At 32.0% G+C, this 20,248-nt stretch overlaps 2 protein-coding genes across 4 annotated transcripts; both read left to right on the top strand.

Moving 5' to 3' along the window:
- Positions 1-6,763: 6,763 nt before the first annotated feature.
- LOC129307704 (polynucleotide 5'-hydroxyl-kinase NOL9) lies at positions 6,764-11,824 on the top strand. Of its 3 annotated transcripts, none has more exons than XM_054948566.1 (9): positions 6,764-7,570; positions 7,947-8,044; positions 8,192-8,225; positions 8,769-8,938; positions 9,074-9,257; positions 9,434-9,614; positions 9,833-9,932; positions 10,660-10,852; positions 11,417-11,824. In XM_054948566.1, the coding sequence occupies exons 1-9, from the start codon at positions 7,383-7,385 to the stop codon at positions 11,442-11,444; spliced, it is 1,176 nt and encodes a 391-aa protein (XP_054804541.1). In that variant the 5' UTR covers positions 6,764-7,382; the 3' UTR covers positions 11,445-11,824. The 3 variants fall into 3 exon arrangements, with proteins under 3 accessions (XP_054804541.1, XP_054804544.1, XP_054804543.1); XM_054948569.1 differs by having other exon boundaries at positions 6,765-7,570; positions 10,788-10,852; XM_054948568.1 differs by having other exon boundaries at positions 6,768-7,570; positions 10,660-10,787.
- A 4,495-nt stretch (positions 11,825-16,319) lies between these two features.
- LOC129309850 (probable myosin-binding protein 5) lies at positions 16,320-19,229 on the top strand. Its single transcript, XM_054951597.1, has 3 exons — positions 16,320-17,413; positions 17,602-18,483; positions 18,588-19,229. The coding sequence occupies exons 1-3, from the start codon at positions 16,678-16,680 to the stop codon at positions 18,806-18,808; spliced, it is 1,839 nt and encodes a 612-aa protein (XP_054807572.1). The 5' UTR covers positions 16,320-16,677; the 3' UTR covers positions 18,809-19,229.
- The last annotated feature ends 1,019 nt before the right edge of the window (positions 19,230-20,248 follow it).

Raw genomic sequence — 20,248 nt, forward strand, 5'->3', positions numbered from 1 at the left:
GAAAAATTACACTGTTTGATATGGTAAACCCACTTTTACCTGGAACATACTGCTATTAAATTTGATGAAATTGAATTTCTTGAATGCATCTATGAAAATTAGATGGGTTCTTTAGGATTAAAAATTCATGGATAATAATACTTCAAGTTACGAATTTTCTTGACAACATTACCCTCCTCCAAATCAAAAGAAACCTCACTTGCACGATCAAAACACACACAAGCAAAAGCATGATGGCAGAGCACAATAGCGGAGCACAACGAACATCGCGGCAAAGCAAGGAGATTAGCAACAATAGTCAATGATATTACAGCAAATAAATCAAACTACAATTAATCATACCACAAGCCAAACAAACAAAAACTGTAAGCATGGAAGAAAGGATAATCTCCATATTCATCAAAATCTTACCACAAATATGCCACCTAAACAAAATCGAAAACTAAATCACAATCCCAATTGAAGAACATGGTGTCACCATTGGAAAAACATGAAGTCACAGTCAGTGCCCCTATTAATTGATCAGATTGCAAAAGATTTTTGGAACACAATGTGATTCCATAATGCTTTTTCAATTTTAGTTTTTTTTTTCTGGTTTTCAATGAAGGGCAAAAAAGTCTTCTAATTTTACTTTTATCTATTTAATTTTGTTATTTGAAAAACTTGCTTTAATTCCATCTAAATTTTTAACACACTAAACACACTTTTTAAGTTCACTTCCAGCTCAATTCTATTTTCACTTTTACTGTCACATCTTTAAAAAATAATTTTTCTATACCAAATGAGGCATAAGGTATTTCACCTTCTTTGGATGATCAACGATGGATTAAAGATCACATATTTATTACTATTTGACACTTTGATCAACTAGCTAGAGAATTGATTCAATTTAATTAAAAGTTTTGAGTTTAAACTCCAAATCAAAGATCTAAGATAACATAGTAAGAGAAGCAAGAAACCATATATTTACTATTTACACATTTATTGCTACAGGAACAAACATGGAGAGGAAAGTTTTGGAATATTTATAGATTTACATTAATTAATAAACCCATAATAAATTAAATTTTATGATCTTATGTGGATAGTGATAGATGAACTATATAAGTAAGCCCGATAGGTAGAGCCCTAATGATAAGTCACATATTTTGCACACTTTTCTTTTACATTTGTGATCATATTTTATTAGTCTAAACTCTTATATGCATGATTTTAGCATTAAATTTGATCACGGGCTCATTTGCATTGAGTTTTGACATTAATGGTATTTTGGTTATTTTGTACATTTTATTGAAATTAATTATTTTTAATCTAAAATTTTAATTCCGTGACACATGTTATTACTTGTGTAATTTTTATTTTCATTTTTTTAGGATTTTATTTGGTTCAATTTTATTAGATTAATTTAGTTTTGTTTGTTTTGCATTTTTTAAGCATTTAAGGGCTAATATGGTAATTTGCTCAATTTTATTTTAAATTGGTTTTTTTGACTTTTCAAAGGGAAGGAAACGCAGGAGAAGGAAGCGGGGGGCATGTGATCTTCTTCTCATCTAGGATTGAATGTGCAGATGATCATATCCATCTCTCCTCGGAGTCACGCTGCATTGCACACCTCATCTCCATCACTTCCTCTTGGTCCGAGTCCATCACACTTGTCTCCGATCTTCCTTTGAGATTTAGAGTCCAACTCATCACACACCTGCTATCGCTCATCTACTCTCAATTTGAGTTTGACCACCAGAGATGTGCGGAGGTTCAGCTCGTCACACATACTCATTGCATTATCGCACAGATCACCCGTCTATCTTAGGTTCAATGCCACATGCACATTCATTGCTTCGAGCCACTCAACTTTGATCGCACACTGTCGCATATCGTCATCTCATTCAGTTCAGTCTAGACTCATCTAGGCTTGTGGATTTCTTCAAGCAACAGTCCATGGCAACTCTCACTGGCATCTTCCTTGATTAGTCTTCGAGGAAGTTTGGAATAGACAACTGAATCTTCTCCAGAGTTCTTTAAGGGAGATGACACTTTAACTTGAGTTTCCTTAAATTCTTTCCAATCAGTTCTATCATAATTCACCTTTGATTTCTCTGATTTTATTACTACTATTGACTTGATGATTTAGTTATAGTTAGATTAAATTTTTTTTAGTTGATTTCATTCCCTCAAGAGATTTGGATGCTATAATTGGATTCTTTAATTAGACGATACACAATATATGTTTGAATTTATGCTTCAATGATTCTTGCTGTGTAAATGCTAATCCGTTCAATCATTATGGTAATGTATAAATTATTTAGCTTCTGTTTAGGTCTTAAATTGAAGTTAATTGCTTGATTCTTGTTGGTTCTAAGTGTTAGAATATCATCAAGGCAAAGGAAAGTCTAATTCTTGAGTTAAGTCATCATTTAGCATAACTTTCATGAGGATTGTGTCTTAGTCTAAGCCATAATCACCTAGTGCTGATGGTAATTAGGAACTTTACTTAATATCAAATGAGTTGCAAGAACCAAATAAATTGACCTTAGGATTTTATGATGGTGAAAGTGGATTCAAATCTTGAAAAACTCACCGATTTGCTTGGTTAAGTCAATTTCATCTCACTTCATATTTTCCTGTAAAATTCAAAAATCATAAACACTTTAAACTTTGATTTTGATTTTTAAAACCAACATTGTTTTTAACTTGTAAAAATGGTTTATGAATTGTTTTTTGTTGCTTAAGCTTGCTCTCTTGGAATTTAATAACCTAGGGTGTACTCAACTACGTTCTAGTTTCTTTGAAAAGTTTGATATGATTTAGGGCTTTTCACATAACCTACAACACTGTAGCAGTCAATTATTCCTTATTTCTTAATTGATTGAGTCAAATGTAATGTGAGATTACTTAAATTAATTAATTATTAAGGTAGTTACTCATATGATCCATATAATGTGATTAGTGAAAAAAACAGTAGACGACTCTCCTTTTCATTCTCTCCACTGTCTCTGTACTCCTTGAAAAGCTACAGGAACTTAATGGGTTGTGAGTCTGTTTAAACTCAAGGTAGTTGAGGTTTATTATTGACTGATAGTTTATCCACATCAATACATCAATGGATTCATAAGTACGCTCATTAAACCCAATACTAATTATTTATTTAATTATTGAGATACTATCAACAATTTAGTATTTTGGATATCAAAAATGAATCCTCAAGTCACATTTAGTTATTAGGAAGGAATGGATTGAAAAAATCAACAAAAAAATAAACTAAATCATCATTCATCTTCATAATAAGCATGATAAAATTCACTAACATGTATTATAAATGTGATAATCATTACACCTACACAAAATCTCATGAGTCGTGATTCTCAACCCTATGAAATAGGCCACCCCCTCCCTTTATGTGCATGGTTCACTATTCTTTTTCATCATTTTTATTTTTACCTTTATTTTTTTAATTAATTTCATTTTATTTTTTTTTCTAACAACTAAACATGATCTCAGTGTTAAAAACGAGTTAAATGGATATTCTATTTTATAAAAATTGATTACAAGATTCTTTCCAAGTGGGAGACTACAAGTTTTTATCAGTTATTGATTGGTTCTCCACCCCCCCTCCAAAAAAAAAAAAAAATTCAATGATATACGCGTTGGATACATAGATAATAACAAAAATGAATGAATAGTGTGAAGGCAGTACAAATTAGTTTTGAATTTTAATGTAATATATATCCAAGGAGGGACTTCATAAACAATTCAAAAATTATTCAAAGTTTCATTGTCATTGGCACATTTGTTTATTATAATTATAGATTTCAAGATTCAAATTCGAGAGGATAAACTGATTCTATTTCATCAATCAGTTAAACCAATCATCTCTCAATTCAAAATTTTGTTTTTATATTTACCTGTCTATTTATCACACGCTTTGTATAATAATTTTTGCTTCTTTGATCATCATTCATTTCCAAATCTTAGGGATAGAGGATAATAAAAGAGTCTAATTTTTATTTGTTTTTTTGTCAGCTCTGCTATACTCTGTGTAATTGTGAACTATTGATATCCGGTTTTATTAAAAAGAAAAATATTTACCTGTCTAGCTTCCGTTTCACCGCGTATAAAAAATAATTAATTTTAGACATCCATAATATAAAAGAGTAGAAAAGTGATCAATCGTATGCGTTAGAAAATGTTAATAAGAAATTCTACCCTTAGAAGGTTTGCAAGTCATGCCTGGTAGGGAGGATAATGACTTTGGTTTAGCTTAATACATCCCAACTTACTATCTCCCAGATCCCAGCCTTGACCCTTGATCATAGGTCCCGAGCGTTGTTGCCTTGGCATTACGACATGTTAAGTAATTTACCCTTTTATGTTTAAATTGTCTCTCTTTTTTGGGGTAGAATTTTATGTTCAAATTTTCAATAATTCAAAACTATGTTATTTGTATTTTTATTTGTGTTTTGGTTAATTTTGTGTGTATATTTAGAGCTGATAATTCAGGGCCAAGTACTATAAATTAGCTCGAACTTACTTGAAAAAAATTTGAAGCCAGACTTAAAAAAAATATTTTTTTTATATTTAGACTTATTTGGCCTATAGGCTTGAAAAAATTCGACCCAGACATTTGAATAAACAACTTTTATTTTTAAATATATATATAATATAATAAATATCAATTAATTTGTTAAGTTTTAAATTATTTTATTTTAAAATATCATATATTTGAATCCTATACATTATTTAAATATAAAAAATACATTTTATATTTTCATAAAATAAAATAATTAATTTTAAAATAAAAATTAATCACAAATAAAATTTGAGTATTCGAGCCACCTGAAACTCAAAGAAATTAGGACTAGGCTTGCTTGTTTGGGACAGTTCGAACTTAAATAGGCCTGGCTCACTTAAATTCTTAGCTCCATGTATATCCAATTATCAAACTCAAATCAAACACCATCTATTGTACAGATAAGAAGCAATTCAGATAACATCATCAATTCCAAATAGCACCATATTTATCAAACATGTCAGGGTGGAGATATGATTATAAATTATAATTTAAATAAAGTTTATTTAATAATTATACTTGAGTTACAATTTTCAATACTTGATTTTTTATTCAATTGTAATAATGAAAATAAATCTTTTCAATGATTATATCAATTCGTAAAAAAGTTCAAACAAGTTTAATTCTGGTTATTAATAAAACTTTAAAAAGTTTGAATCAATAAAAACTTTTAAATTAGTGGTACAACTATTATATGTTTGGGAAAATTAACCATTTTGTCTTTATAATTTAAACTTAATTGTAACTTAATTCTTCAATTTTGACTTGTTATAATTCAGTCTCTAAAATTTTGACTCAGTAATAAATCAACTCTTGAACTTTGCTTCTTAAAATTTAATTTTTAAAGTTTCAATCTCTTAAATATTTATCCTTGTATTTTAAAAAATAAAATTATAAAGATTAAAAATATTTTAAACTGTTAATATTTATAATATTTATAAAGATTAAAAGAGTTTAATTTATTACTAATATTTTAAATTATTAACTCCTTTATAATTTTATTCTAAAAGGGTTTAATCTTTATAATTTTATTTTTAAAATATAAGGATCGATGTTTAAGATGTTGAAACTTTAGAAATTAAATTGTAAGAGGCAAAGTTTAAAAACTAATTTACAATTGAGTCAAAATTTTAGGGATTGGGTTATAACAAGTTAAAGTTAAAAATTTGAGTTACAACTAGGTCAAAAATATAAAGATCAAATGATTAATTTTTTCATATTTTTTAAAATAATTTTTACAATGTAACTACAAATTTAATTGCACTTATTTTTAACAATTTTTTTTATTAAAAACAGTCAAGTAATTAACACGGCTTATGAAAAGTTCACAAAGAAATTGAAAGCATTTTTTAATTTTTCATTAAAAAAAGGTACTATTAAATTATGATCCTTAGCCCAGTGCACCTCTAGTGTCAAACTCCATGCCTTACACAAAAAATGATTAATGAAGATATTCTTATGAAATATACTCCTTCCTATCTAAAATATAAGTGTTTCCTTTTAACTATATTTGGTTAAAAATACAGGCAATCTAATGTATGCAAACAAGATTTCTATCATACCCATTGTATTTATTAATCTAGATATTCATATAAGTTCATTTTTCACTTATCATGGAGTACTTTGACAATTGAAATTAAAGATAAAAAAATAATAAATATTTTTATGAGATGAAAACTTTATTGATACTGTGAATTTTTTTTAAATTACTTATATTTCAAATTCAATAAAGTGTAAAGAAAGAGAACAATGCCAACTTTATCATGCATATTCATAATTTATATAATGTCAATTATTACTAATAGATATTAGGTATAGTAGAAGAGATTAGCCTTTTATAATATGATGAATTAAAATTTTAATTTTTATTATAAAAAGTGTTCTAATTTAGTTTTCAATTTATCTCCAACTTCACGTGAGCAATAAAAAAAAAAAAACCCTGATTATATAGATTTTTATTTTGATTACTTAAATTTGGTAATTTTTAATGTGAAATTTACCATAAAAAACATATTGATGCGTAATCTGATTGGCTACTTATTAATAAATTTAGTTAATGATTGGCTACTTACATAATCTGATTGGCTACTTGTTAATAAATTTAGTTAATTAGATTGTTCCAAGTATAATTCTCCTAAGCTAATCATCTATCTTATCTTTTCATTTTAACTCAATTAATCTAGTTGAGCGAAACATCTTAATCGCCCGAAGGCCCGATCGGCTTCGAAGTTCCTACTTCCAAGCTTTTTTAGTTTTTCTAATCCGCTATGAGTGGTCTGGTGGCTGGTGCGAAGGGTTGGCTATATATTTCATCGAAGAAGCCGCAATAGGTTCAGGAACTCGTTTGCCTTGAACGACCTCTCCCCGTCCTGGCTTCCTTGAATGATATTGATCTCGATTTCGTCGCCGTCAACGGTAGCGAAGGTGTCGGTGTCGCAACAACAGTCTCCACCCTCACCTCATCCGGCTCGATCCCCTGGCGCCCGGGGGGGGGGGGAGAAAGTGTAGGAGGGAGGTTTTAGACAAAGAGGAGGGACAGTCTAAGTGGGATTGGCGCGTCCTTTGAAGCCGTTGGATCATATTGACGGTCAGGGTCTTGGCAGTAGAGGGCTGCGTATATCTTGGCTGAAGAGTATTCTTTGCAGTATGAACATGCATCTCCAAAAAGCTGGTCACAGAATCTACATGCCTCTCTGACTCCATAATTTCACGAACAAGTTGAAGCTCATAGGGTTTTCATTTTCTGACCTGCAAAAACACTGCACGCACTGATAATTTGATTCATATTAGAGAGAGAGAGAGGAAGAGAGAGGATATGACTTCCCTTCCCGAGAACGAGAATCCATCACCTAACATGTACATTTCGGAGGAATGGTCTGAAGCTGTTGACTCCATTGCATACGATTCATCGACTTCGCCCCCTCCTATTGCTTTTATATGCGGTCCCAAGAATTGCGGCAAGACCACCTTTTCCCGCTATCTTCTCAATGTGCTACTGCAGAGGTATGCGTAGTTGATTTTTCATCTATTTGAGATTGCATTGACGTGCTTGTTTAATTTAAAAGATAACTATCATACGGATAGCCTGTTTTCCCCACGGTGTTGATTCAACGAGATTGCTTTGTTTCTTTCCCCCTTATCTTAGGGTAAACATTTCTTTGTGTTTATACTTTGCATTGGGTTCTTCACTCTGTTGGAGTGTGATTTTGATATCCTACATGCTCTAGTGGATCTACATTCTTTTACCACCTGGAGCCACTATTTGTAACAAAAACCAGATTTTGCTTTCACTTTTGCAAAATGGCTGAACGAGAGTGGCAAGCAGCATCCTCTTTTAATTCATGTATTCTTTTCCCCCAAAAATCACTCATGTATGCAGATACAGGAAAGTAGCCTATCTAGATACAGATGTTGGGCAGCCTGAGTTTACTCCGCCTGGTTTTCTTTCACTGACCGTAATTGATGAAGTGACTCCAGGTATTTATTTGATATCTACTTTCTTATCTGTCTTGCGATGTATTTTATCAATCTCTCTAATTATCTCCAGCTGTTTAATATTTTATTAATCAATCAGAGGCACTTCTAATGATATTTTTGACTCAGATTATTTAATTTGTCTTGTAGATATGACGATCCCATGCCTAAAGACTCCAGAGAGGTATGAAGTGCTATGTCACCTAGTAATTTTGGATAAATATGAGCCACTAACTTTCCATTCCTTTTCCTGATATTGTTACGAAGAATTTGATAAAGCTGCTGCACTTTTTATGGCCCGTAACACAAGTTCTTTTGATTGGACCACATAAAAATTAAGCTGTCTTGCATTACTAATTTGATAGGAGTATTGCATGCTTTCCTCGTTAAATTGAACTATCTGAGCATTAGAATAATATTTATCATATTCAAAGAACTGTCAATAACGTTATGCATTATTACTATCTGTTCATGTGATCTTGCTTCATATATTACATCTCATAAGGTGAGAGCATACATGTGTCACTCAGGTCTTCGGCGTTCCTTCTTCTTCACTTGTTCTTTCAATTCTGTTCCATAATTGTGAAATGTTTTAAAGAAAGTGGATTGGTTGGCCTGCTTGTTAGATGTATATGTATCATCATGTAAGTTCCATCAATTCAAGCTAATATTTATTTATTTGTCACGGGCTTGGTTGACTAACTATCTGTTGTTTATTCTTTCGCAGGTGCCTTTTCTTTGGTGATACTTCTTCTAAAAGTGCACCATTTACATACTTGAATTATGCATTTTCCATCTATGATTATTATCAGAAGGAATACCGCATGTTTGATAAGGGAGAAAATCCTCCAAAGAATGAGTTGCCTCTTATTGTGAATACTCCAGGCTGGGTGAAAGGTAAAGTTCATTCCTCTACACTTTTAAGTTTCTTTTGAATCTTGAGTTTACTTTTTTACTAGAGATCTGAGTGTTTCCTGGAATACTATACTTTATGGCGGTGCTTGTAATGTCTGAATTATCATTGCATTGTAGGTGCTGGTTATGACTTGTTAGTGAGTGTGTTGAAATATATTGCTCCAACACATGTCGTTAAAATAAACATCTCTGCTGAAAATAAGAATCTACCTGCTGGAGCATTCTGGTTAGATGGGGAACATGATGAGAGAGTCAACTTAATTGAGATAAATTCGGCTCGTCGGGATTCATTAAATAATTCGTAAGTTCAAATCTGATCAGAATGTTACCTATTGCAGCTTCTAAATTGTTTTGTTTTTAGTCATTCATTGTGTTTGAAAAAAGGCAAATTGCATTTAGCATTCATAATGGGTGACTTCATCTGCATTTGTATTATCATGAAATATCCTTTTTTTTTTTTTAAATTCATTTTTCCAGGGTGCTTATTCAGAAGGACGCACATCTCTTGCGAGATACACGAATATTGGGTTATTTCAGACAGTGCTTTCCTAGCAATTGCAATATTTCTACAATCAAGGAACTTGCTCGTGCTTTGGCGTCTCACCGTCCTTTTGAAGTTCCCATTGCAAGCATTAAGATTCAACATCTTCAATTCATGGTAGGTTCAAATTTGCCGTTAGTCAAATGGCGTTCTGCACTCTGCAGTTTCTTCTAATTATATGCATTTGACCCTTTACTCTCCGAAACCATTTTGATTTTTAACGTTTTGAATTTACTTTTTTAATATTTTTTTCACTAGGATTTTCCATAGCATTGCTGATATGAATTGTATTATGGTATGAGGTACATATTCATGTCCTAACTAAATTTTTCTAGGTTTCAAGCTCTGAATCATTCTACAGTTTGAATGCTAGCATTGTTGGCTTAGCAGTTGATTCTGAGGATTCTGGAAAATTTCCTTGGTGTGTTGGTCTTGGTAGGTAACTTCTCAAACTTGTCTCACTCTGCCTAGCTCTACAGTTAGATAGCTATTTTATTTTCTGTTTGCCATAACTATGGTACTGCTAACTGCTAAGTGCTTACTTATAATTTAGGATTTTTGAAAGCAATTTTGATGGCAGTAGAATTCAAAGTGACTCAAAGCGTCCCTGATTTCTTTTTCTAATATAATTTTATAACTTAAAAACAATTTTTATAATAATTATTTAGTGAACAACGAGGGTCAACAAGCTTATTTTGGTGCTGATCCTGAGATTAATTTGACAGTGCACTTCATATTAAATCACAAACTTTTGATGGCAACGTGCCATGCCAAAAAAAAAAAAAATTATCAGAGGAATATTTATATGGGGTTACTCTATCAAATCACATTCTTCTGTTGGTTGCAATATGTTTATCAGCATCTTTAATTTTGTATATAAAAAAAAAACCAAGTTCAATACATCTCAAGGGTCCTCTCTTTGCTACTCTACACCCCTCAAATGTAAAATTATAAAAAAAAATGAGTTTCTCTGGAGTTGTGTCTTCCTGCCTTCTTCTCTTTTGTTGCTGGGGTTAGTCGTTTCTCTAGTGATTAGCACAGGTCCCACAACCTTCTCGTTTGTGTGTGTGTTTTTTTTAATATCTGGATGTAAACTTAATAAAAGGTTTAACTATTAAGTGGTCATAATATAAAAGTTTCTACATTTTTTTGAATAATTCAGGAATTGTGAGAGGCATTGACGTGTTTAAAGGCGTGCTCTATGTGATTACACCTGTGCCACAGAGTTCTCTAGAAAAAGTCAACCTCTTACAACAGGGTCATATTCAAATTCCTACTTGTTTATTGCAGGTAAGAGATCCTCTCCTATACTTCTACTTCCTTGACGATATGGTTTGCTACAATCATGAGCAAAGGTTTCCTTCTCAAAGTGCAATCATATTTCTTTCTCTTTGTTTTTCTTTGTGCTTCGAAAATCTGTTGTGAAACTATAACTTCGATGCTTCCTGTCATGACACTCGTGAGTTTGTGACTAGTTGCTACCTGCCTCTCCAGAATTCTAGAGATGCCCATGCTTCGTAACTTGTTTGTGCAATCATAACTTGTTTTGAAGTCCTCCATGCTTCATAATGTTGATTTTAACACTCTTGAACGGTTCTCAAGTTCTCGTTAGGGCAAGAACAGAGGTCATCCTGCCACCAACGAGAAAACATATGGAGGAAAACTTTGAACTTGCCTTGGGTTTTAAATTCTCACTACCATTTGTGTGTGTGTGTGTGTGTGTGGATAAATCATGAAATGTGAAATAACTTTTTCGAAAGAGTTTATCATGTGATTCTAAGTTGTAAAAGACATCCAGGGTTGATGTTTGGGATTAAGAGAGCACCAAAAGTATCTATTTTGACCATTTTTGTTTTACCGTACAGTGTTAACATTATTTAATTCCTAATTTTGTCATTCAAAATATAACATGTTTTCAGGTCCAAGGATGCATATCACCTTACATGACTACAAATGCTTTAACCACTAGCTAAGCTCATAGTTGTTTTCCTTCGGAAGATTTTTCTTTTTGCCCCCTCAATTGTGGAGATAAGCATCTTTTTGACTAAATAGAGGGACCGGAGGGTGATAATGAAGTGTACAACGTTTAATTTATTTTATTATCCTTCTTTTCGTCTGTTTCAGGTTATTTGTTTTACAGATAACATGAATGTGTAGTAAAAAGGTGAATAGAGACTTATTCCAGGAATTTCTAAATTTGGTTTGACTGTAAGTTGTCATATATTTTACTTTGACCGTATAATAGTGGAGGAGATGTTGTTCTTATTAACTGTATTAACTATAATATATGTAATACGGTAAATCTCGTCCTTTCGTTTCATTGAGAAGGATCAGCGTGCGTGCCTTTTCTTTACAAAATGTTTTTTACGGCCAATTTCTAACCGGTTTTTTCTTGTATAATCAAGTAGTCAGGATAGCATGTTAAGTACAAATTTATTTGGCGATGATAGACATTTAAACTGCCAGATGGCTCCACAGATTATTAAGAACCAAACGCTGGACGGTGACAATTTTATATGGTTTAATAAGTACATGTTTGATGTTTGAGAGCTATTCCCTCTATCTTAAATTATAAGATAATTTTAAATAATATTTCACATACAAAAAAATCTCATTACATATATTTAAAAACTTATCTTTTCAAACTAAAAATATATAAAAATATTTATTATTTAATATATTGAAAAGATAATAGATAGGAATTAATTATTAAAAAAGATAAAATTAAAATTAATGCATTTAATAACATTTTAATTTACGTAAAGTGTTTTATATTTTGAGAAGAAAAATTTTTTTTAAAAGTGTTTAATAGTGTGAGATGGAAGGTGTAGTTATTAGCACGTATTCATGAGAAAACATATAATTCACCCAGTGTTGTTCAAAAAAAAAAAAAAAGAAAGAAAAAAGGAAAAGAAAGAGGGAAAGGAAAGAAAGCGTGAAATTTAGTTTAGACGAAGAAGGATCAGCTTGGCATCCTCTTAGTACTAATACAAACCACAGCAACATCAACAAGTAAAGCTAAAATGTAGCTATGCACAAAGAAATGATTAAAATGACTTCCTGATTAAAATAAAAAAAAATTAAACAATATAGATAATTTCTAAAATCGGACAAGCTCAAAAAAAAATCACATTTGACTATTCTATAATTTAAGTCTAACCTAGGTTAAAAAGGTTTAACAATTTTGTTATAAAGAAAAAGGTTTTAAAGCTTTATTGTTGTTGTTGTTGTTGTTATGACCATACTCTATTTTTTATGATATTAAAGGCCAAGTTAGATTTTTCGGCAAGCACAGAATTACCAAAGTTGTTTTAACTATCAGATTAAAAATAAAAGCACATTCTCATTCTGAAACTCAAATAACAATTTGGGAAAATTTCAATCACGCTTTTTTTATCCAACTCAATTTCAATCAAACTCTTAAAATTTCACTATACATAGTTAAATATGGAAGACTAAAATAAAATTAAAAAGCTGATTGAAATAATTTTGTTATCTCTAATGGAGCTAAACGTATAAATAACTCATGTAGAAAAAAAGAAATCACTTATATATGAAAAATAAATAATTGATATAGGTAAAATTTATAACTTTTATTAATAGCATAATTAGCGACGGACCTAGAAAAATGAGTTAGTGGGGGCATAATTTATATTATAAATAAATATTCATAATTTTTTAAAATATTTTAAAATTATTTATAAAATTATAGTAAGGAAATAACATGAAAAAATTAAATACCAAAAACAATGCATACAATATAAAATTATAATAAATAAAAAAATTCTCTTTCAATGGGCTAATTTTTTTAGTCTTCTAGGTCATCAAATTTTATAAGGGATAAGTGAATTTTTGTAAAAGGCGTGAATTTTTTTTTTCAAACTAATGAGGCAAATGGAATTTTTTAAGGGTCGTATGTAAATTTTTTGAGTCTTATTGTGTAATATTTTTATGACTTGTTAGGCAATTGCCCCCACCATCTTCAACGTGGCTCGTCTTTGAATATAATATCATTATGAATTTGTAATTTTTTTTTCACCTATAGCAATTATCTATTTTTTCATATATAAGTTGTTTATATATATAGCCTCACTTATTTGTATTCACAGTGATAAAAGTTGTAAATTTTATCTACTTTACTTATTTGTTTTTTTTATATATATCAATTATTCATATTATTAGGAATAATATTGTTATTTCAATTAGCTTTATAATTTAATTTTAGTCATTCGCACGTGCAATCCTCCTCATGTGTGGTGAAATTAAATTGGGTCAAGGGATAGTAAAAATTTTTTCAACAATTTTAGCTCACAACTTCATGCCTAGTGTAATATATTCTTTTCGGTTTGCTTTATTAGTCACACAGAAGGAAAATATGATCCACAATATTAGTCACTTGTTAATAATGAATGTGCATTTCAAAATAAAGTTAACAAAATACCCTCACTCATATGAGAGAGAAATATAAAAAAATAATATTATATTAATTAATTTTAGCTTTTGCCTTTTTATTTTAGGGTTAGTTTTAAAATTTTATTTATAACTATTTCTTGTATATTTATTACATTGATATTGATAAAATTAATAAAAATAATTTTTAAATAAAACCATACGGAGTAAATGATAAAATCATGATACCTTTATTCATAAGGCCTCGTTTGGTATGATTGAATAGTTTTTGATGGAATTGAAATTGGAAATGGAATTAGAATTAAAATAGAATTAGATTACAAAAATATGTTTGGTATGTTAGAAAAATTAGATAGAATCTTTACATTAGTTTTGTTTGGTACGTAAGACATGGAAATGAAATTATACTTAAAAGACAAAAATATCCCTATATAGAAATTAAAATAAAATATTATAAAAGCTTAATTGTATTTCAATTTCCTTATGGCCATGTTTGGTATGATGGAAAAGTTTTTAATGAAATCAGAATCGGAATCGGAATCGGAATCGGAATTGGAATCGGAATAGAATTGGATTTAAAAGTGTGTTTGGTATGATGATGGAATCCTGATATAATTTTAATAAAATATAAGTACTTAAAATAAGAAAAGACTAAAGTGTCCTTTTTAAAATTTAAAAAAATTATATTGGAGGAGAGAGAAGGGGCAAACTGGAGAAAAGAAATCATGGAATTGGATTCCATGATGCATGTGATGGAATTAGATTCTGCCAAATTTTCTTGAATCCTGATTCCAAAGAATCATAATTATTGCATACCAAACACACATGTTAACAGATTCCATGTCCAATTCCATTTCTTTCTCTATAATTCCAAGCTACCAAACGGAGCCTATGTATTTTATATGTTAATGAAATATTATATAGATGATAGATATTATATATAAGTAAAATATTTTACAAAAAAAATTTAATTTCCTTACATGTTTAGTATATAAATAAAATATTAGATAGATGATAAATATTATATATAAGTAAAATATTTCATAGAAGAAATATTATAAATACATATATCGTATTATATTTTACACATACACACATATATTATAATTGGGTGTGGTCATTTTTGGGTGTGGTTAGGGTTATATGTTTTTAGGGCAAAATTGTCTTTCTATAATTTTTATGAGGGTAAAAGTGTCTTAAAAGTCACAATTCTATGAAATTGCCCTTGATTTCATAACTTTAAATAAAGAATTCAATTCAACCTATTTTCATGAAATTGGGATTTTTGAGAATTATGATTCATGTCCATCAAACATCACTTTATTCAGATTCTTTTTTCAATTTTATTTCCATCTCTACAATTCTAGTCTACCAAACATGGCAAAAGTAAAGTAATTATTAGTAAATGAATGAGGAGAGAATATTGCTCAATATATATCGAATAAAAAATAAATGCTACTTTTGAGGTAAGAAGGGTATCAAGTGCAATTAGAGTCGGGAATTCGGGCCAAGCCCGATGGACTAGCCTGAATTGGCCCGAAAAATTTTAGGGCCGGGCTTTTAAAAAAAGATATTTTTTATATTTGGGTCTATTCAGGTCGGCCCGAATAGGTCCGAAAAAATTTGGGCCAAGCTCGATCAGGTTCGGGCTTGGCCCGAATACCCGAATAAAAAAATTATATTTTTAAAAAATATATATAATATAATAAATATTAATTAATTCTTTAAATTTTAGATTATTTTATACTAAAATACTATATATTTGAGTCCTAGACATCATTTAAGTATTAAAAAAATATAAAATATATTTTTAAAAATTAAAAATAATTAAAAATAAAATAATTATGAAATAAAATAATTAATTTCAAAGTAAAAAATAATTAAAAATAATTTTAAAAATTAAATTCAGGTATTCGGGCCGCCCGAAGCCCGAAGAAATTCGAGCCGAACTTGGCTATTCGAGCTTTTCAAAGAGTTGGGCCTGTTTGGGTTCGGGCTTATTCGGGCCGGGCCTGAATAAGTCCGGCCCCGTCTGAATTTTCGGTTGTAAGTGCAATTGAGTCAAATTTTACAACATATTTTTGAAATTTAATTCATTACAATAGATAAATTACATCATGTTTTTTTAAAAATTTTCTTTTAATTTTATTATTAAATATTTGAGGACGGACTTTGACTAGAACGGATAAACTGAAATTTCAAAAGGACGGAAGAACCCAATTCAATGGAAAACAAAAAAATTTCAAAGGCCTATTAACTTTTTGGTTGAAAACAACGCCGTAGATGCAGTTGCCGCGTCGTCGCTTGAAAATGAAACAGATAAAGCTCACGATAGAGCGTTATTTGAGGTAAAAGCGCGCCTAGACACCATAGTTTTTAGCAGAGACTGTTTCTATTTATGGCAAAACAGAGTTCCAACGCCCAAACTCTGAGGACCTTCTTTTCTTTTGTAACATATCTTTCTTCTTTCCTTACAAGGAGAGGGAGAGAAAGAAACGGAGAGAGAAAGAGAGGACGTAATCTCCTTCCTTCCTTCCATTTCCATTTGTCCCAGCAAGGTCATGATCTTCCCTGTCCCTACCTTCTGAGACTGCTCATAACCTCTTCCTCTTTTTTCTATCTCCTTCTCATCATCCCCTTCTCCTTCGACGACGGCCATTACCACATTATATCAGAGAAGTCTTTGTTTTTTCTGTTCTTCGCCTCGCAGGGTCTTAAAAGGACAGCGATAGTTTCCCACATACAGAAAATATTATCGTAGTGGGGGAACATGGCTACTCGATCGTTCAGTCGTTATGTTGAGGAAGAACTAGGAAAGATTCCACACTTCATGATCTTTGCTGTGTTCGAATGGGTTTTGATAATCTTGCTTTTTATTGATGGGCTTCTTGCATTCGCCGCGAATGAGTTCGCCAGGTTCTTCGAATTGAAGATTCCGTGCTTGCTTTGCACCAGACTCGACCACGTTTTGGTTCACAGAAACCCAGATTTCTATTACAACGATTCCGTATGTGAGTCCCACAAGAAGGATGTATCGTGTTTGGCTTTTTGCCACAACCATAGGAAACTCTCCGATATTAAGAAAATGTGCGAAAGCTGCCTCCTTTCTTTTGCCACAGAGAAAGAATCGGATTGCGATACCTACAAATCTCTTGTCGGGATTCTTCACAAAGATCTAGAATGCTTCGTTGAGGATGATCAGCAGATTCAATTGAGCCTGAGAGATGATGGGATGCCTCTAGAGAAAAGTAGTACGCAGAAGTGTTCTTGCTGTGGGAAGCCTTTAAGGGCAAAATCTTCTTATCCTAAAGGGAAAAGTTCTTACTCACATGCTCCCGTTCCTTCACCTCGAGCTCATCCTCATACGACGTCGAGGAATGAGGAATCTCGTGGTTTGGAATTACCTCAAACCCCACGAACCCGATTGACAGACACCAAGATTAGTGATTCGGAGGCCACTGAAGATGTGGATGGCTACCATGGGAATCATAGTCAAGATGCCAAATGTAAGTATGAAATACAAAACTTGAATCTGATATGATTATGATTTTCACAGGTCTTGTTTTGTTGGTCTCCCGGGTTTTCAATGTACCGTTATGCTAAAAAGTTTAAGCTGTGGTGGCTAATGAAAATTTCTTTTTTTAATCTTCAATAATTAGGATGTCACATATAGTATTTTTAATTTTCTATGCAGCAAAGGAAGATTTGAGAGCTGCTTCTGGGACAGAAGGTGAGGAGGAACCGAACAAAACCCCTACCTTTACGAGGGGCAATAAGTTCTTTGGGATTCCACTTGCAGATGCTGCAAACTATATCCCCAGATCATGGTCATTCAAACCCAATAAGAAATCCTCACTGGAGAAAACGGACTTGTCTGGTGACTCCACTGAGGGACATGGTCATTTTGAAGCAGAAGATGCCATCTTGAACCATTTGAAGCGACATGTTCGCTTGGATCGCAAGTCACTCATGGCTTTGTACATGGAGCTGGATGAAGAAAGAAGTGCTTCTGCTGTTGCTGCTAACAATGCAATGGCCATGATCACCCGATTACAGGCGGAGAAGGCAGCCGTGCAGATGGAAGCTTTACAGTACCAGAGAATGATGGAGGAGCAAGCAGAGTATGATGAAGAAGCCCTACAAGCAGCCAGTGAGATGCTTATGAGAAGAGAGGATGAAATCAAAGCTCTAGAAGCTGAATTGGCCATTTACAGAGAGAAATATGGATGCTTATCGGAAGATGATTTTAAGGATATAATGAGAGACCTTCATGAAGATTCCCAGGAATTCAGATTTCAGCCTTACTTATCTCACCAAGGGAGTACAGGCTCTCCTCCCATGTTCAGTGAAGGTGAGGATAATGAAGAAAAGGGCCACAAATTTCATCAAGCAGGGTCAGCTCAGATGGATAGTGGTGGGGCAAGACCAAGCGAGTCACTTAGAGACATAAAGGGGGACAAATCACATCTTCTAAACCGGATAAAGAAGCTGGATACTAGAAATCACATAGTAGACAATGGGTTTCAATTCCCACAATTTAGTTCTGACAGTTCAAGCGTTGTACAACATGGGACAGGTAACATAAAACATAACATGCCTTTTACAGGTTAGTGGGATTCTAATTATTGTTATAGTATCACAAAGTTACAATCTTTTTTTTTTTTTTTTTGAATGTTGCAGATAAAGCAAGTGAAGCCTCCCTGACATCCCTTACTGATATTGTGAAGGCTCTTGAAGCAGACAGTAAGTTCTTAGAGCTTGTTGGCAAGCAACATGAAGAACAAAGTGAAGAATCCGAAATTTTGACAGCCATATCAGAGAATCTGGAGAAGCTCAAGCACCTTGTAATGAATTCTCCAAAGACATCCCCTAAGGCATGCCCTGTGTCAGACTATGCATGATCCTACCGGTTTTGATGGTAATGGACTCTCTCGAGTGTAGTGGAAGAAAGTTATTACAGGCAGACATTTAAAGAGGCAGCTCAGAGTCTCACTGGTGGTGGAGGCTTGAGAGTCTGAGACCAGAGTGTGATTGAGACATTACATGTGCTTGCCCGGGGGGGGGGGGGGGGGAGGTCAGGTATAGGAAGCTTGGATGGATATACGGTGTTAATACCAAATTCCTTCTCTCTCAATTTTCTCGGTGTAATATTTCTGAAACTAGAGGCGTTGCACTTGAAAGTTACAAAGAATGTCCTGTAAAAGCTCACACAGTTTCTCTGAATATCCACATCAATAGGCTTCTAGTTATCTTCACTAGGATCAATTGGACAAACTTGACTAGGTTTGCTTGTTTATATATATGATTTTATTTTGACAGTTCCATGTTTCTAACCTTGTCTGTTTATCGAGCAGTTTTGAAAATTGAGGTTGCTAACAGCTTACCCTGAAGCTCCATCAAGCCCACAATCTAAAACGTTATAGGCTTTTAACAAATTCAATTTTTTTGTCCTTCAAATTTATTTCAATTATTTATTCGGTCCCTTAAAATTTAATTTTTATCAAATAAACTCCTGCAATTTCACTTTCACGCACTTGTCCCTATTGTTTGAAAGGAAAAAACGACTTATGTATGATTATGAAACTTGAGAAATTTGATTGATAAATATTAAACTTTGGAGACCAAATTAATAATTGATATAAATTTGAGGCATCAAAAGCTTTATTATCTCGTTAGCCAATTAACATGAAAATTATGTTTTCCCCCATTTGACTTAAATCTTGCCGTATACTTAAATTATAATTAAATTGCTTTAAATCTTCCATCGCCTACCATGCTCTGTTTCATTTGCTATATGCTTTCATCATTATTATTTGTCTGACAAAATAATTCACGTTTAAAGGAATTAAGCATGTCCTTGATAGTTCAAAATAAGCGAGGCTTTTCATATCTACTTGCAAGTGCTATCAATTCCATGGCATTATTAAGTCAATCTCTTATATAATATCGCTTAAAAATAAAAATAAGAAAGGTGGATGCACATGACTCTAATATATCCGACAGAATGCAGCTCCTCCTCTGTGTGTGTCTGTGTTTGTTTTTTTTAAGTATAATACAAAATCTAGTTTCCAGATATAGAAGTAGAGGAAGACAACAAAAAAGAAGAAGGAATAATTAAACTTATGCCAAACGCAGCACTATTACTTATATACTCAAACTGGTTTTGAAAAATAAATAAAGAGAATTATTTTAAGATTCTACTCAAGACAATTACTTACTGAGATCCATTGACAATGGAGTTATTGTCATCCTCCTAAATTTAATTGTCAATTAACTTAAAAGTAATTAATTATTTTAAGTGAGATTTGTGTGAGATTCTCTGAAAAAAAAAATCCTGTTTG

This window comes from Prosopis cineraria, unplaced genomic scaffold, assembly GCF_029017545.1.
Source record: "Prosopis cineraria cultivar Desert tree isolate PC_DT_omini unplaced genomic scaffold, ASM2901754v1 PC4, whole genome shotgun sequence".
NCBI classification, from domain to species: Eukaryota; Viridiplantae; Streptophyta; class Magnoliopsida; order Fabales; family Fabaceae; genus Prosopis; species Prosopis cineraria.